The sequence below is a fragment of the Spodoptera frugiperda genome, chromosome 19 (assembly GCF_023101765.2).
Source record: "Spodoptera frugiperda isolate SF20-4 chromosome 19, AGI-APGP_CSIRO_Sfru_2.0, whole genome shotgun sequence".
Taxonomy (NCBI): domain Eukaryota; kingdom Metazoa; phylum Arthropoda; class Insecta; order Lepidoptera; family Noctuidae; genus Spodoptera; species Spodoptera frugiperda.
This window is the reverse complement of record NC_064230.1, coordinates 2,760,364-2,774,884: the sequence shown is the minus strand read 5'-3', so window position 1 is coordinate 2,774,884 and position 14,521 is coordinate 2,760,364. Positions and strand designations below refer to the sequence as shown.

Genomic DNA, 14,521 nt, shown 5'->3' with positions numbered 1-14,521 from the left:
AGAGTGTTCCTCTTAAACTTGTATTGTTGTGCCCGACAGGGTCCACATTGTGTCATAGTTAAGTTTACCACCTAAGCCTAAGCGGGTTTACCGGGGCTCCGGCTCGAAAAGCAGGAGTAGGAACGGGGTGGTTTTTAGTCAGTAAGAGTCTGACACTCCCTCTCGCCTCGCCCAGAGCGAGAAAAGTCATTGGATGATTTTCCCCCCTAAAAAAAAAAGCCTTACATGTGGAAAGCAATATAGTATTGAGTATTGAATATTGGGATAAATAAAAAATTAGTTTCACTAACGCCATTTGCGGCGTGATAATCTTTATTGTTTTACTCCGTATTTCGCATTTCGTTTGCTTCAGACTTGTCCAATTCATCTCTGACAGCCCGATATATCACCGCAGCCTTTTTAGTGTAGGGATCAATGTACTCATGAACTGATTTCGATTGCAAAAGATCTTTCAAGACGTTTACTATAGATTTCGAGTTAATTTCCAAAACAACTGAGGGTTTGTCGCTGCTTTGCAAGTGTATAAGCTCTGGTTCTGTAAAGAAACAAATATATTATATAAATTATGAAGAGTCCCTCTGTGGCTCGAAACTAGTAGAGCTTTTTTTTTAATAATACGTGAACAGTAAACCGTGATTTTTTAGTTAAAACAGATAATAAATACGGTAGTTTCCTACTAGTTAAAAATACTTTTACGGAACGTCAAAAACGATATTTTTTACGAACTTTGTATGAAATTGTACTCTATTATGACGTCATCAGATTTTTACGTCAAATAGCAGACTTTTTTCTAGAAATGGAGCTAGAAAATATCGAAAATTAAGTAGATCATTAAATTTATGAATGAGAGTGTGATTATTTTTGAATAATCACACAATAATAACTTCCTCGATAAATGCACTACCCAACACAAAAAGAATTATTCAAATCGGACCAGTAGGAAGTTCCGGAGATTAGCGAGTTCAAACAAACAAACAACCCGCCTCTGCAGTATTCTTCTGTTTAACAGTTTTTTTTTTTTGTATTACATGGTTTATATGCACAAAATACTTACTAATATTATAATCTTGTACACCAGATCGTTTGTAGACCGGTTTACCGCTATTTTTGGCATATTTCAATAATTGCTTGGCAACATCATCGACAATGTTGCTAGGTTTCGTTTTCCCCGCCATAAACTTTTTGACACCCGTGTCTATGGCCAGAACGACGCTCTCCAAGGAGTTTTCTTTAGATGAATCTATGGTATCACTTGATTTTCTAGCGGATCTTGGTTTTTGTGAGATATCTTCCATTTTCGGATATGTTGGCGGTCTTGCTATGGCCACTTGAAATAGGATGAGGCCTGCAATTTTTATGTACAATAGTTAGTTTCCAAAACTTAGGTACCTTTTTTTGAGGGGGGAAAATCATCTAATGACTTCTCCCGCCTCGGGCGAGGCGAGAGGGAGTGTCAGACTCTTACTGACTAAAAACCACCCCGTTCCTTCTCCTGCTTTTTGAGCCGGAGCCCCGGTAACGTACTAGACAGTCTGCAAGATTTCTCCCGCCTTAGGCAAGGCAAGTGTCAGACTATTACTAACTAAAAACCCTGTTCCTGTTTCTACTCCTGCTTTTCGAGCCGGAGCCCCGTTAACCCGCTAGGCAGTCCGCAGCTCCGGCAAAAAAAAAGTTTCCTAGAATCCACACTACGTGTATAAAGCACAAATGCAATTATGACGCAAAAATAGCATTACTTGGCTACTGATAAAACTACCATGTTTAATAAAGAATAACTCTGAACGGACTAAGATTTGGAACTTGGCGCCATAGTAACTTTTATTCAGCTTAAAATTACCTATCCAATGTTGTAACACACATAGCTATTGGAAGGTGGGACCAGGATTTGCATCCTCCTTTAGTTTGCGGCCGATTTTATCACTACATAGTATAAAACAAAGTCGCTTTCTCTGTCCCTGTGTCCCTTTGTATGCAAAAATCTTTTTTTTAATATTTTTTTTTAATCTCTTTTTCTAAGTTTTTTTTTAAAAAAACGTTGCTCCACATTAGGATTTTCTCCTGTGTCGTGGGCGCGTTAACAAACATACAAGTTCACATGCACATGACACCCAAACCCGAAACAACAATTTGTGGATCACACAAAGAGTTGCTCCGTGCGGGAATCGAACCCGCTACACGTTGCACGGCAGCCAGCAATCAACTTTAAAACTACGCAACGGATTTTGATGCGGTTTATCTCCATTGCACCCATGCGAAGCTGGGGCGGGTCGCTAGTGATAAATAAATAAAAAAATATATATTTACCAACACATATGTAGGAAACACAACGTAACATTGTTAATGAAATCTTTATTGTGAAATGGATAATTTTAATTATTTTACATACATGTTTATGGATACAGATTATAATTGTATTTTTAATTAGGTTATTAGAAATGTAGTTAGGTTTTTATCGTAGGTAGGTAATTAGGTAATGGAGAATGTTAATATTACGTAAATAGAAAAAAATACCTAAACACTGATTATATCCAAATAAGGGATTGTTTAGTCAAAATGAGGGAAAATACTCTCTACGTCATAGCTACGCATTAAAAGTACCTAGGTACCTATATAGGCGTGACGTCATCACATCAACGTCACGCGATATTCCACATAAATCTCACATCTTAGACTTTCCTTAAAAATTGGTATTTGCCGGAGTCTGTGTTTCCTGATTGGTATAACCTGGGTGTCTTCAAGGCCCGAGTGAATAGGTTGCTTATGGGCAGACGTGCTCCATCGTAGGCCGCATCGTCACTTACTACCAGGCGAGATAACGGCCAAACGTCGACTCACCAAATGTAAAAAGAAAAAAGAAATGACGGTCTAAGTTTTTTTTTTTTTTTTGAGGGGGGAAAATCATCCATTTGCGGTTTAGGTTAGTTCCGATGCGTACCGATGACGTCATATGAAATGTCGAACAGTGGATGCGCTTCAACATTTAGAGATTTTATAAAAAAAAAATTTAAGAAACGAAACGCCGGTAATCGAGCAGACGTATTACCTGATGGTAAGTAATCGCCGCCGCCCATGGACACTTGAAACACCAGAGGCGTTACAAGTGCGTTACCGGCTTTTTTTTTGGGGTTAGGAATTTAAGGGTTGTTGGGGAATCGGGGATTGGGAAGATTGGTAAGGGCGTAATTAGACCTCCGGTAACCTCACTCACATAACGCAAGCGTTGTTTCACGTCGGTTTTCTGCTCGGCCGTGGTATCACGCCGGTCGAGCCGGCCCATTCGTGCCGAAGCATGGCTCTCCCACACTGAACTTAAACCTTACCGTTACCCACTTTATCCGGCAGTCGCACTTGCAACCACTCAGTCATAAAGTAAGGATAAGTCACAATCAAGGATGTTTGTGACTTGAAAACGGTAAATACTGTTTATTTCTATTAATTAGTTGAACTTACGTAATCTAATTATGCATTATATATTCATTATATTATGTATTTACAGGGAAATGGGATCATAAGGGAAAATTGTTCTCAATTAAATCATCGCCGGGAAACCCATTTGACGATCTTGCATTCTTCTCAGGGCTGTCAGAAATTTGTAAATGTTTCTAAGTAGGTAGTTTAATCCGGAGCTGAGAACAACCTAAGAGGTTGTTTTCTTTTTTTTCTTCTCCTCTAATAACATCTGCTGATTTGTTGCAGGATCCAAGACAGTCATTCATGTCCCTGGGTCATTGGACTTCAGTGTTCCGGTGTTTTCATGGTTGTATCTACTGTAGATCCTGGCTTACAGGAGTTGCAACGGTATGGGAGGTTGTGGCGGGCTTGTCCCATAAAAACAAACCTAAGGGGTTACCAGGGCTCCATCTGCGAAGCAGTCCTGCTAGCTAAGGAGGGGGTGGGGCGCGTGAGGGAACGAGCTTCCTCACGCCCCAGCCGTCGCGAGAGACACTCCGGGCGTCGGGGATCGCGTAATGATCTCCGGCCACCGTAAGGAACGGGGTGCGGACGGCTAGCAAGGGTAGCTCGCCGCCCGACCAGAGTCAGACCCGTGCGTCTCAAAGAGCCATCAGACCACTACAGAGCCCAGCAGGGGTGATGCCTAATCCGGAGCTGAGGACAACCTAAGGGGTTACCGGGGCTCCGGCTCAAAGCAGAAGCAAACACGGGGTGGTTTTTCTTGCCTCACCCACGACAGGAGAAGACATTGGATGATTTTCCCCCTAAAAAGGTACTTTAATATTTTCTGTGAGAGAAGTTACCGGACGCTTTTGTCTAACCCCGAAAAGTCCAGTAATGCACTGTTTCCGGTGTCTATGAAAGGTAGCGATTGCTTACCATCAGGTGATCCGTCTGTTAGTTTACCGGCTTATACCATAAAAAAACGCATATCCGAAAGTCGTCTCATTTGAAACTGTTTTTAAGGGGCAAAATTATCCAATTCGTTCTTCCGAGTCTCTTCCTAATCTCCGATCCCCCAACGACCCTTAAATTCCTAACCCCCAAAAGGCCAGCAACGCACTTGTAACGCCTCTAGTGTTTCAAGTGTCCAGGTCTATTTATTTGAAATAATTTTTAGATTGAGAGTAGTTCTATTTAACAGCCCTCAGTTTTTTTGAGGGGCGAAAAATCATCCAATGACTTCTCCCGCCTTGGGTGAGGCGAGACTCTTACTGACTAAAAACCACCCCGTTCCTACTCCTGCTTTGAGCCGGAGCCCCGGTAACCTTTTACGTTGTCCGCAGCTCCGGTATTTGACAGCCCTACCTATCTTAAATAGGATGAGTAAACAAGGTAAGAGAATATGGAAGTAAAATCCAATATAAAACTGCAAATCCGAAGCAGATTTTATTCAGTGAAGTTTTATACTCCGTGTCGACATAATAGCTGTCATTTGACAATACCTAATTCAAAATGGCGAAGATTTTGTTTATAATTTGCGTCGCTATAGCAACCGTGGCTCTAGCAACAGAAGAAAAGAAGTACAATTGTGATTATCAATTTGGTCAGTATATTTTTCGATATTTTTTTACTAATAATTTATTAGCCTGCCTGACAGCCTAAATTTATTGTGACTGCCTCGTTGATCGAGTGGTCGCAAGTGCGACTGCCGAACAAGGGGTCTCGGGTTTGATTCCCGGGTCGGGCAAAGTATTACTGGGCTTTTTTCCCCTACGGATTTACGAAAATTTCTCGGTAGTAGCACGGAGTCTGGCATTGTGTCAAGGATATGGCAAATTATCACCCCAGTATTACATGGGACTTATAACACAAATGGTGAAAAGCTGGGTGTACATTGTATAGCGGCATCCCCTACACTGCGCGCTACATGTCACACAGCTCTGCCTACGCGCAGTAGTTACAGCTATGTACAGTCTGCCACTCTCTCAGCAATCCCCTACACTCTCCTAGCGCGCTACATGTCACACAGCTTGCTATGCGCAGTAGTTACAGTTGTGTACAGGCGTCACTCTCATCATGGAACTTCACTAAAAGAGTATTATAACGCGCTACATGTCACACAGCTTGCTACGCGCAGTAGTTACAGCTGTGTACAGTCCGTCACTCTCTCAGCACTCCCCTACACTCCTACAGCGCGCTACATGTCACACAGCTTGCTACGCGCAGTAGTTACAGCTGTGTACAGTCTGTCACTCTCTCAGCACTCCCCTACACTCCTACAGCGCGCTACATGTCACACAGCTTGCTACGCGCAGTAGTTACAGCTGTGTACAGTCTGTCACTCTCTCAGCACTCCCCTACACTCCTACAGCGCGCTACATGTCACACAGCTTGCTACGCGCAGTAGTTACAGCTGTGTACAGTCTGTCACTCTCTCAACTCCCCTACACTCCTACAGCGCGCTACATGTCACACAGCTTGCTACGCGCAGTAGTTACAGCTGTGTACAGTCTGTCATCTCTCAGCGACACACTCCTGCGACGATTGTCACACAGCTTGCTACGTGCAGTAGTTACAGCTTTGTACAGTCTGTCACTTCTCAGCACTCCCCTACACTCCTACAGCGCGCTACATGTCACACAGCTTGCTACGCGCAGTAGTTACAGCTGTGTACAGTCTGTCACTCTCTCAGCACTCCCCTACACTCCTACAGCGCGCTACATGTCACACAGCTTGCTACGCGCAGTAGTTACAGCTGTGAGACATGTGTTTTTTATGAAACAAGCCGGTAATCGAGCAGACGTATTACCTGATGGTAAGCAATCGCCGCCGCCCATGGACACTTGAAACAGCAGAGGTTACAAGTGCGTTGCCGGCTTTTTGGGAGTTAGGAATTTAAGGGTTAGTTGATTCGGGAATCGGGGATGGGGAAGATTGAGAAGGGGTAATTGGGCCTACGGTACCTCACTCACACAACGAAACACAACGCAAGCGTAGTTTCACGTCGGTTTTCTAACTAGATCATTTCTTTCTGTAAATGGCTCTCCCACACTTAAAGTTAAATTATTTTATATGAATTTGTTACATTGCAGGTGACCCATCATGGAACCTCACAAAGGAATATTATAACGTGATCCATACAGTGCGGAGAGGTTCAAAGCACGCTGAGACTATACTACCAGTAAGTAACTACCAATTCATACATTTTACCGCCTGTCGTGGTTGCGATCGTGTGAATTTTAAAAGATTTTTCTCAATTAATTATTATGTTATCGCCCTACTCACGTAACTGTTTGACGAGGAACTTTAACGTTCCAAGCCATGCTCATATTCATGAGCAGCATTCCGCGACACACGACGCGGCGATTGTCGCGATGCTACTGATTTTTGAACAGTTACGTGAGTAAGCCGATAACAATTTAAATAAAATAGTATGTCTCACGAAAGTTACAATAAAATTATAGATTTTTCTCAAGTTAGTCTCGATTCTCGGGGTAAAGGAAAGGAAATGTTACTTATTATAAGACTTTTTTCTAACTAAGTATCTCTGTCTGTAAATCCTAACCTTACTTTAGTCAAAATAGGTTGAGCTGCGGGCTACGTAGCGGGTTATTGGGGCTCTGGCTCGAAAAGCAGGAGCAGGAACAGGGTGGTTTTAATAGTAGCACGGTTACTGGGTTTTTTCGGATTTTCGAAAATTTCTCGGTAGTAGCACGGAGTCTGAAATTGTGCCCAGTATGTGGCAACAGGCTCACCCCTATTACATGGGACTTATAACACAAATAGTGAAAAGCGTACATTGTACAGCGGTATTACGTGCCGTAATGTGCACCTCTGCCTACCCCTTCAGGGCTAAAAGGCTCACGGCTTTTACATTACGTTAATTTGTACTGTAGAATATTACTATAAAACAATTTTTCTTTACTTTTTCAGTTGGATGAAGGTTACATGATAAGCTACGTGTGTGTCACCATCCCAGGCGTCGACAAGTCTACCACTAAAGTAGCATTCTCTTCGTTATACCACAAAGTATCCGTTGAATTAGCTGATAATGCTCCTAAAAATATAGTTTACAATGTTGTAGCTAAAAGGCATGGGTATTAGACAATAATTAATTATGTTAAAGTATTGTACGTAGGTGTGTAGCGCTCTGTAGTATTTTGCCTACAAGAGCTTGAATGAAATGAACAAAATAGACAAATGAAAAATCTTTTTATGTCAAATTGCTTGGTAAATTGAAATAAATTGATTATTTTATAGAATGAAGTTGTTTATTTATTTATCTCATCATTGTCATCATCATCAAAAGCCTATAAGTGGCCACTGCAGACCTAAGGCCTCTTCCCACACGGAGAATGCTTAAGCATTAATTACCACGTTTGCTCAATGCGGGTTGGCTATTTCAAACATATAATTAGAAATCATAAGCCCAGGTTTCCACACGATCTTTTTTTGTGACATGTGACTATCGACGAGCAAATCAACGGACGACGTCATAAATCTTAATCGCACATGTGAAGTTTACATGCGAATAAACATGGATAGAAAATTCCAACGAACAACAGCTGGGCAGAAAGCCGGCCAGGCACGATCACCTCGCCTGGTCGGAGGATCCTCCTTTTCTTAGGGAATTTTTCTGATTTCCTAAATTTACCTTCACCGTTTGTCAGGTGGTGTCTAAAATAGTCTGATGAAATAATAAAAGATTGAGACCCTTAACTATAGAAAAGTATTTATTTATTGAATTAATTAACAATGACATTGCACTATATATCAAACCAAACGTAGAAGAAGGATCCTATAATTGTCGTAGAATGCAGAAATATGTGTCTGCGCGTATTCTAGGCGCTAGGCACGTCTGTCTGCGTTTTTTCGAACTCCAACGTGGTCTAAGAAAGTGCCTATAACATGAAAAGTCACATTGGTAGGATTCGGACCCACACACTTATGCATGAGAAGACGGCAAGGCGTGACCTTATACGGTTGATTTTCCACCGGTTCGCATTGCTTCGAATGTCCTTATGCGAACCACTAAGGAATGAAACACCGTGCCGGAGTCTATTTTCTTTTTTTTAAATTTAACCCTTGCCCCACACTAGGATTTTCTCCTGTATCGTGGGTGCATTTACAAACACACAAATCCTCATACCTACACATGACACCCAGACCCGAAGCAACAATTTATGAATCACACAAAAAATTGCTCCGTGCGGGTATCGAACCAGCTACACTTTGCACGTCAGCCGGTCGCTCAGCCACCGCGCCAACCGTGCAGTCAAGTCAGTCTGTGTTTCCTATAAAATATAACTTGGGTGTCTTCAAGATCCGAGTGAACCGATTGCTCATAGTTAGGCGTGCTCCATCGTCGGCCACATTATCGCTTACCACCAGATGAGATGGTGGCCAAACACCATCCTTTTAAGAATTAAAAAAGTCTGGCTCTCTCATTTTTTGTATATTGTCAGCCGAGATGATAACAAATATGTGGTTTAAATTAAGTCATAAGGGGTGTCACTAATGCTGGGGCCACACTAATGGAATATGCTATTGATTTTGAAAACAAAATGAACGATTATGAACTTTAACACGTTCACTGTCCAGTGACTCTAAATGGAGTCACATTTTTATCAAACTCACATGTCCATGACTCCGGTTGGAGTCATAATCCAAAAGTAAATTTGATGTTTTTTTTTGACCGGACGTATGAATAAGACGAAAAAGATTTTCATGGACGTATGATTGGATAACAAAGCTACCGAAAATTTTAAAGAGCCACGGAGCCACCGTTAAATGTTGCCAGTTTCCTATATATGAAGAGGGTAAAATAAAACGAGTTTGTAGATGGACGTACGAATATTTTTTATGACTTTGTACTGGGGAAGTGAACATGTTAAATGTTCGTACAAACATCGATTATCGCCATAATCAAATGGCATATTCTATTAGTGTGGCCCCAGCATAAGCGGTTATAAATAAAACAACAATACTCGTTTAAAAATATTCTTTTATTACAAATCTTCTCTTGTTTTATACAGTAACACTTTTCACAATAATGTGTTTTTTTTATTGTAATATTTTACAATTTCTTGTAATGTATTATACACGATGTGATGGGCTAAAGCATTGTTTTTTTCGTGGAGTAGAGAGATAGAAAGATTTTTCGTAAAAAAGTGTCTGTTAAAATATGTTATATAGATTTTTTTTTATGAAACACGCCGTGTTAACGACCATCCGTATCACCTGATGGTAAGCAATCGTCGCCGCCCATGGACACTTGAAACACCAGAGGCGTTACAAGTGCGTTACCGGCTTTTTGGAGGTTAGGAATTTAAGGATTGTTAGGGAATCGGGGATTGGAAAGGGGGGAATTGGGGCTCCGGTAACCTCACTTACACAACGAAACACAACGCAAGCGTTGTTTCATTTGTCATGTCGTCTTTCGTAACATTTTAATGAACTATTAATATTTTAAGACGGCATTTTCTCTCTCCCTCTAAATGCCCATGAAAAGTGAATAAAAAAAAACAGCGACAATCAAGAAAAAAAACATAATAAAAAAATTCACATACATATATTTGCGTCATGACTTTACAACAAAAAAAAAACGAAATAAAAAATATTAGGTATAGGCACATACCTATTTCATTTTGAAAATTAAGTATTTATAAATTAAATACGTATTACGTAGACATATTTAAGACTTAGTAATTAGGAATGAAACATAATTATACACTTTTAAAGCACCAAATGTTCTTAAGTACTATATTTACAAGAAAGCAGACATATTGGACTCAACAGGACAATTTACTAACTACAAACAACGGTTAACTCAAGTTTACTAAGTACCTAAAGTTCTACTAGTTTCGAGTCACAGCGGGACTCTTCATTATGAGTAGCGTGCTCGACTGGTCAGAGCATTAGTATTTTCCATATTTTTTTACGGTGCGATCAAATGCGAAGTTTCGTTTAATCTTCGGCCGTAGGTTTTATTGATTTACTAATAGAATTACTTGAAATAACGTTTTATTTTTAATTTCATATCAAAACCTATTTATTTATCTTCATTTCATTCGTTAATTTTTGTTCACGAAAGTTCGCAATAAATGGAATTGTAGTACGAAATTTGCGAAGTTACGGACGAAACTTGGTTTTTCGATTAATTTGAGTAGGTAGTAAGTAAAGAAAGAAATTCTGGAAATGAGATACCGAACTAAAGTAATCATCAGTGATAAAGAAATAATCTTATGATTATTTTAATTATTCTCTTTATAAGTCAAGAACGGCTGCACAGATATTCATGCTATAAAACAATTGTCCTGCATTAAGTCCAATTAATTTAAAATTAAGGTAATTACACACTTATGACTTACACAGTAAAGCTTAGATTTAAATGCTGGTTTAGTAATAAAAATGATTTAACTAGATTTCGATTTTGTCTGTCTGTTTGTTCCGGCTAATCTCTGAAATGGCTGGATTAATTTTGACAGGACTTTTGTTGGCAGGTAGCTGATGTACTAAGGAGTAACTTAGGCTAGGTTTTATTTTAGAAAATGAAGTTACCAAGTTAGTTTTCTCGCGAGCGGTATCGCGGGGAACAACTAGAGTATTATAAATGTGAAAGATCATGAGTTTGTGTGTATGTTTGTTTTTTTTATGAAACACGCCGGTAATATAATCGAGCAGACGTATTACCTGATGGTAAGCAATCACCGCCGCCCATGGACACTTGAAACACCAGAGGCGTTATAAGTGCATTGCCGGCTTTTTGGGGGTTAGGAATTTAAGGGTTGTTGGGGAATCGGGGATTGGGAAGATTGGGAAGGGGGAATAGGTCCTAAATCTCAATTGTTACTCAATCACGTCAAAACGGCTGAAGCGATCGGAATGAAATTTGGAACAGGGGTAGATTATGACCTGGAAAAACACATAGCCTTTTTATCTTACGGGCAGAAACTAGTAAATTACTTTTATGACTATACCAGCATAATATTAAGAAATAAGACTTGACTTTTTAAAAATTAAGTATATCTTTTAGTACACAAAGCTACTTCGCACGTTACAAATACCAGTATAAACTGACCGTCGAATGTGCTGAAGTATCATACAAAGCGAGACCATGGTAAACTGGTTGTGTATAGCTCCATGCAGCAAGCTAAACAAACCAGTATAAACTGACCGTCGAATGTGTTGAAGTATCATACAAAGCGAGACCATGGTAAACTGGTTGTGTATAGCTCCATGCAGCAAGCTAAACAAACCAGTATAAACTGACCGTCGAATGTAAGGAAAGATCATAGAAAGCGAGGTCATTTTAAACTGGTTTTCGCAACTCGATAATAGTCATGTGTACTGAAGAAAAATTAAGTTTCTTAACAAATAATTTAATTTATGGCATTTACAGATCGAATTTAAGTTTTTTTTTTTTTAGATTATATAACCTTAAAATAGTTTTTCTATATACAAGATTCCTTGGTCCAGTGAAATTTAGATTTGTTCATACTGATGGACAATCAGTTTCAATAACCCATGTATAGGGTGACTGGTAATTAGTGAACGATATTTAAACACGTGATTGTACTCATGATTACAAACAACTTTCCCGAAGAAACTTGTTTTGTATACTCATTAGTTTTATTTTTATCACAATATACAGATGAAATACGTTATTGAAACTGACCGTTAGTGTAATTTTTATAACAATGTTGACATTTTGTAAAGAAATTACGCTTTTTTTAAAGGATTGAACATTGAACCTCTATTACATGGGACTTATAAAATAACTGGTGAAATATGGGACTAACTGTTGTACGCGAAGAATAGGGATTTTTTTTTATTCAACAAAAACTAATACTTGACTACAATCCCACCTGATGGTAAGTAGTGATGTAATCGTTGATGGTGAGGCGCACTAGTTTCTTAAGATGATGGAGACTGGGTCAAAAATAAATTATTACAACATTTCAATACAATAAAATCCTATTCAAAAATAAACACACTCTCATTCATACTTTTGATGAACTACTTCATTTTCGATTTTTTCTAGCTAACTTTCTAGAAATAAGTCTACTATTTGACGTAAAAAACTTATGTCGTCATAATAGAATATTTTATACAAAGTTCATAGAAAATATCGTGTTTGACGTTTCAAAAAAGTATTGAATTCGACTAGTAGGAAACTTGCCTATTACTCATATTCAATAATTTATATTCACTATTGTAATCTTCAAACACAACACTACCTCCCATTAAAGCCGTGGTAGATACTTTTAAAGTTCCTTAACTATAATATGAAAATAAGTCGGGTTTTCCTTCCTGACGCTATAACTCCAGAACGCACGAACCGATTTCCACGGTTTTGCATTCGTTGGAAAGGTCTCGGGCTCCGTGAGGTTTATAGCAAAAAAAAATCAGAAAAATTCAAGAGAAAAGCCTATCTGGTGGCGAAACGGAGTTTTTTTTTTGGAATAGGAGGCAAACGAGCAAACGAGTCACCTGATGGTAAGCGATCAGCGCCGCCCATGGACACCCGCAACACCAGAGGAGTCACAGGTGCGTTGCTGGCCTTTTAAAAAGGAGTATGCTCTTTTCTTGAAGGTTCCAAGCTTCAAGGATTTGCTAGTATATTATAAATGTAACAATATTTCACCAGTTATGTTATAAGTCCCATGTAATAATAACAAATCTATATACTTACGCCTCAAACTCGTATATAAAGATAGAAATAATCTAAGTATTGCAGCAACATAATTATAACTTAAAATAAACTAACATTTACAAAAATCACATGAAACAAAAATCTGTAGATTTGGTTAAAGGTACGCGTCCACAGGCCCGCATCGCACGCAACGGATTTTAGTTTGTCTTGTATAGAAACTCATACAACTGTGTCCACTGATCCGCATCGTACGGACCGCATCATCGGTAATGCCTACATGCGATGCGTACTGATGACGTCATACGGAATGCGTACGATGCGGGCCTGTGGACACTTACCTCAAGTCACTTTTGTGATTTGTTTATAAACCTGGCTTATGAAATAAGATAGATATTTAATATATTTACATAGAAAATGTGTCAAAATTTCATCTTTAGTAACTAAATCTACAGATAGATAGGTTATGAAACTGTTTTTACATAAAAAATATACAAATTAAAGTATTTTTTTAACAACATAACCTCAAAATGTGACAGTAACTGTTTCCATGACAACGGCCGCTCATCAAAATACCCTTAACTGTTCAATCGATTTTCGACTGTATGCTAAAAGAGTTAAGGTTGAAAATCTATTAACAGTTTTGGGTACTTTCATGTGCTAGGAAATTTGATTTTTCGTAAAAAAATATTTGCATTTAATGTCGTTTAAGTAGCATATACTTAATGTATTTTTAAGTAATTTCATATACAGTACGTTTGTAGGTAATTTTTGATCGATTTTTTGTAGGAAAAAAATGGATTTACTTTAGAATAAGTAGCTAACTCAAATACAATATAAGATGGCGCTGAAAATTGTCCTTTTTAAATTATTTAATTATATTTTCCAATAATTGATTTTTGTATCACAATGATTTATTATTAGATACTATTGGAAATATACAAAACTAATTCAATGTCAATGACTTAAACACAACAAGAAATCGATCAAACATAACCTAAGCTAAACAAAAACAAAATATAAAAAAAAAAAACAATTACAAAAATACATAAATCTTATGCGAACAGTCGATTGCTTAAATAAAGTCTACAAAATAAATAAAATATACTTAAAATAATAAAATATACAATTATTCTTGTAAACTAAACATTAAAATCAAAATGGCGGTTAACAGAACGGCGGGGGATGTCAGATTGACAGCTGAACATGTCAAAATGTCATTCCGATATAGATTTGGGGGTAAAGGCTCCTCCCCACCCTTGCAATACTCGCCTCGCGCCTGTAAAATAATATAAAAAAGTGAATTAATTAATTGGTTAGTTTTCTGGGTCAAAAATAAATTATTTTGTCATTTCAATATCTACAATATACAAAATAATCGGAGGTATTCCACATATGGCACCCGTTTAAATGGCACCCAAGTTAACGGCACCTGAGATGTTCCACTTACGGCACCCATAGGTATTTTTCGTG

The 14,521-nt window shown here is 38.6% G+C and overlaps 3 protein-coding genes across 4 annotated transcripts in view; 1 reads left to right on the top strand and 2 right to left on the bottom strand.

Annotated features, from left to right (window-relative positions):
• Nucleotides 1-280: 280 nt before the first annotated feature.
• On the bottom strand, nucleotides 281-2,454 carry LOC118281173 (uncharacterized). The gene is made up of 3 exons (XM_050700991.1): nucleotides 2,305-2,454; nucleotides 1,055-1,345; nucleotides 281-535 (listed from the first exon to the last, which is right to left on the bottom strand). Exons 1-3 carry the CDS (start codon nucleotides 2,333-2,335, stop codon nucleotides 321-323), a joined length of 537 nt encoding a protein of 178 aa, XP_050556948.1. The 5' UTR covers nucleotides 2,336-2,454; the 3' UTR covers nucleotides 281-320.
• A 2,180-nt stretch (nucleotides 2,455-4,634) lies between these two features.
• LOC118281185 (uncharacterized) lies at nucleotides 4,635-7,578 on the top strand. Its single transcript, XM_050700994.1, has 3 exons — nucleotides 4,635-4,999; nucleotides 6,489-6,577; nucleotides 7,330-7,578. The coding sequence occupies exons 1-3, from the start codon at nucleotides 4,909-4,911 to the stop codon at nucleotides 7,498-7,500; spliced, it is 351 nt and encodes a 116-aa protein (XP_050556951.1). The 5' UTR covers nucleotides 4,635-4,908; the 3' UTR covers nucleotides 7,501-7,578.
• A 5,630-nt stretch (nucleotides 7,579-13,208) lies between these two features.
• The window catches only part of LOC118280911 (leishmanolysin-like peptidase), a 125,503-nt gene continuing 124,190 nt past the window's right edge, over nucleotides 13,209-14,521 (bottom strand). For both annotated transcript variants that reach the window (XM_050700933.1, XM_050700934.1), the window contains exon 18: nucleotides 13,209-14,327. In XM_050700933.1, the coding sequence (XP_050556890.1) occupies nucleotides 14,178-14,327 (150 nt within the window). In that variant the 3' untranslated portion in view covers nucleotides 13,209-14,177. The remainder of the gene's footprint in view (nucleotides 14,328-14,521) is intronic.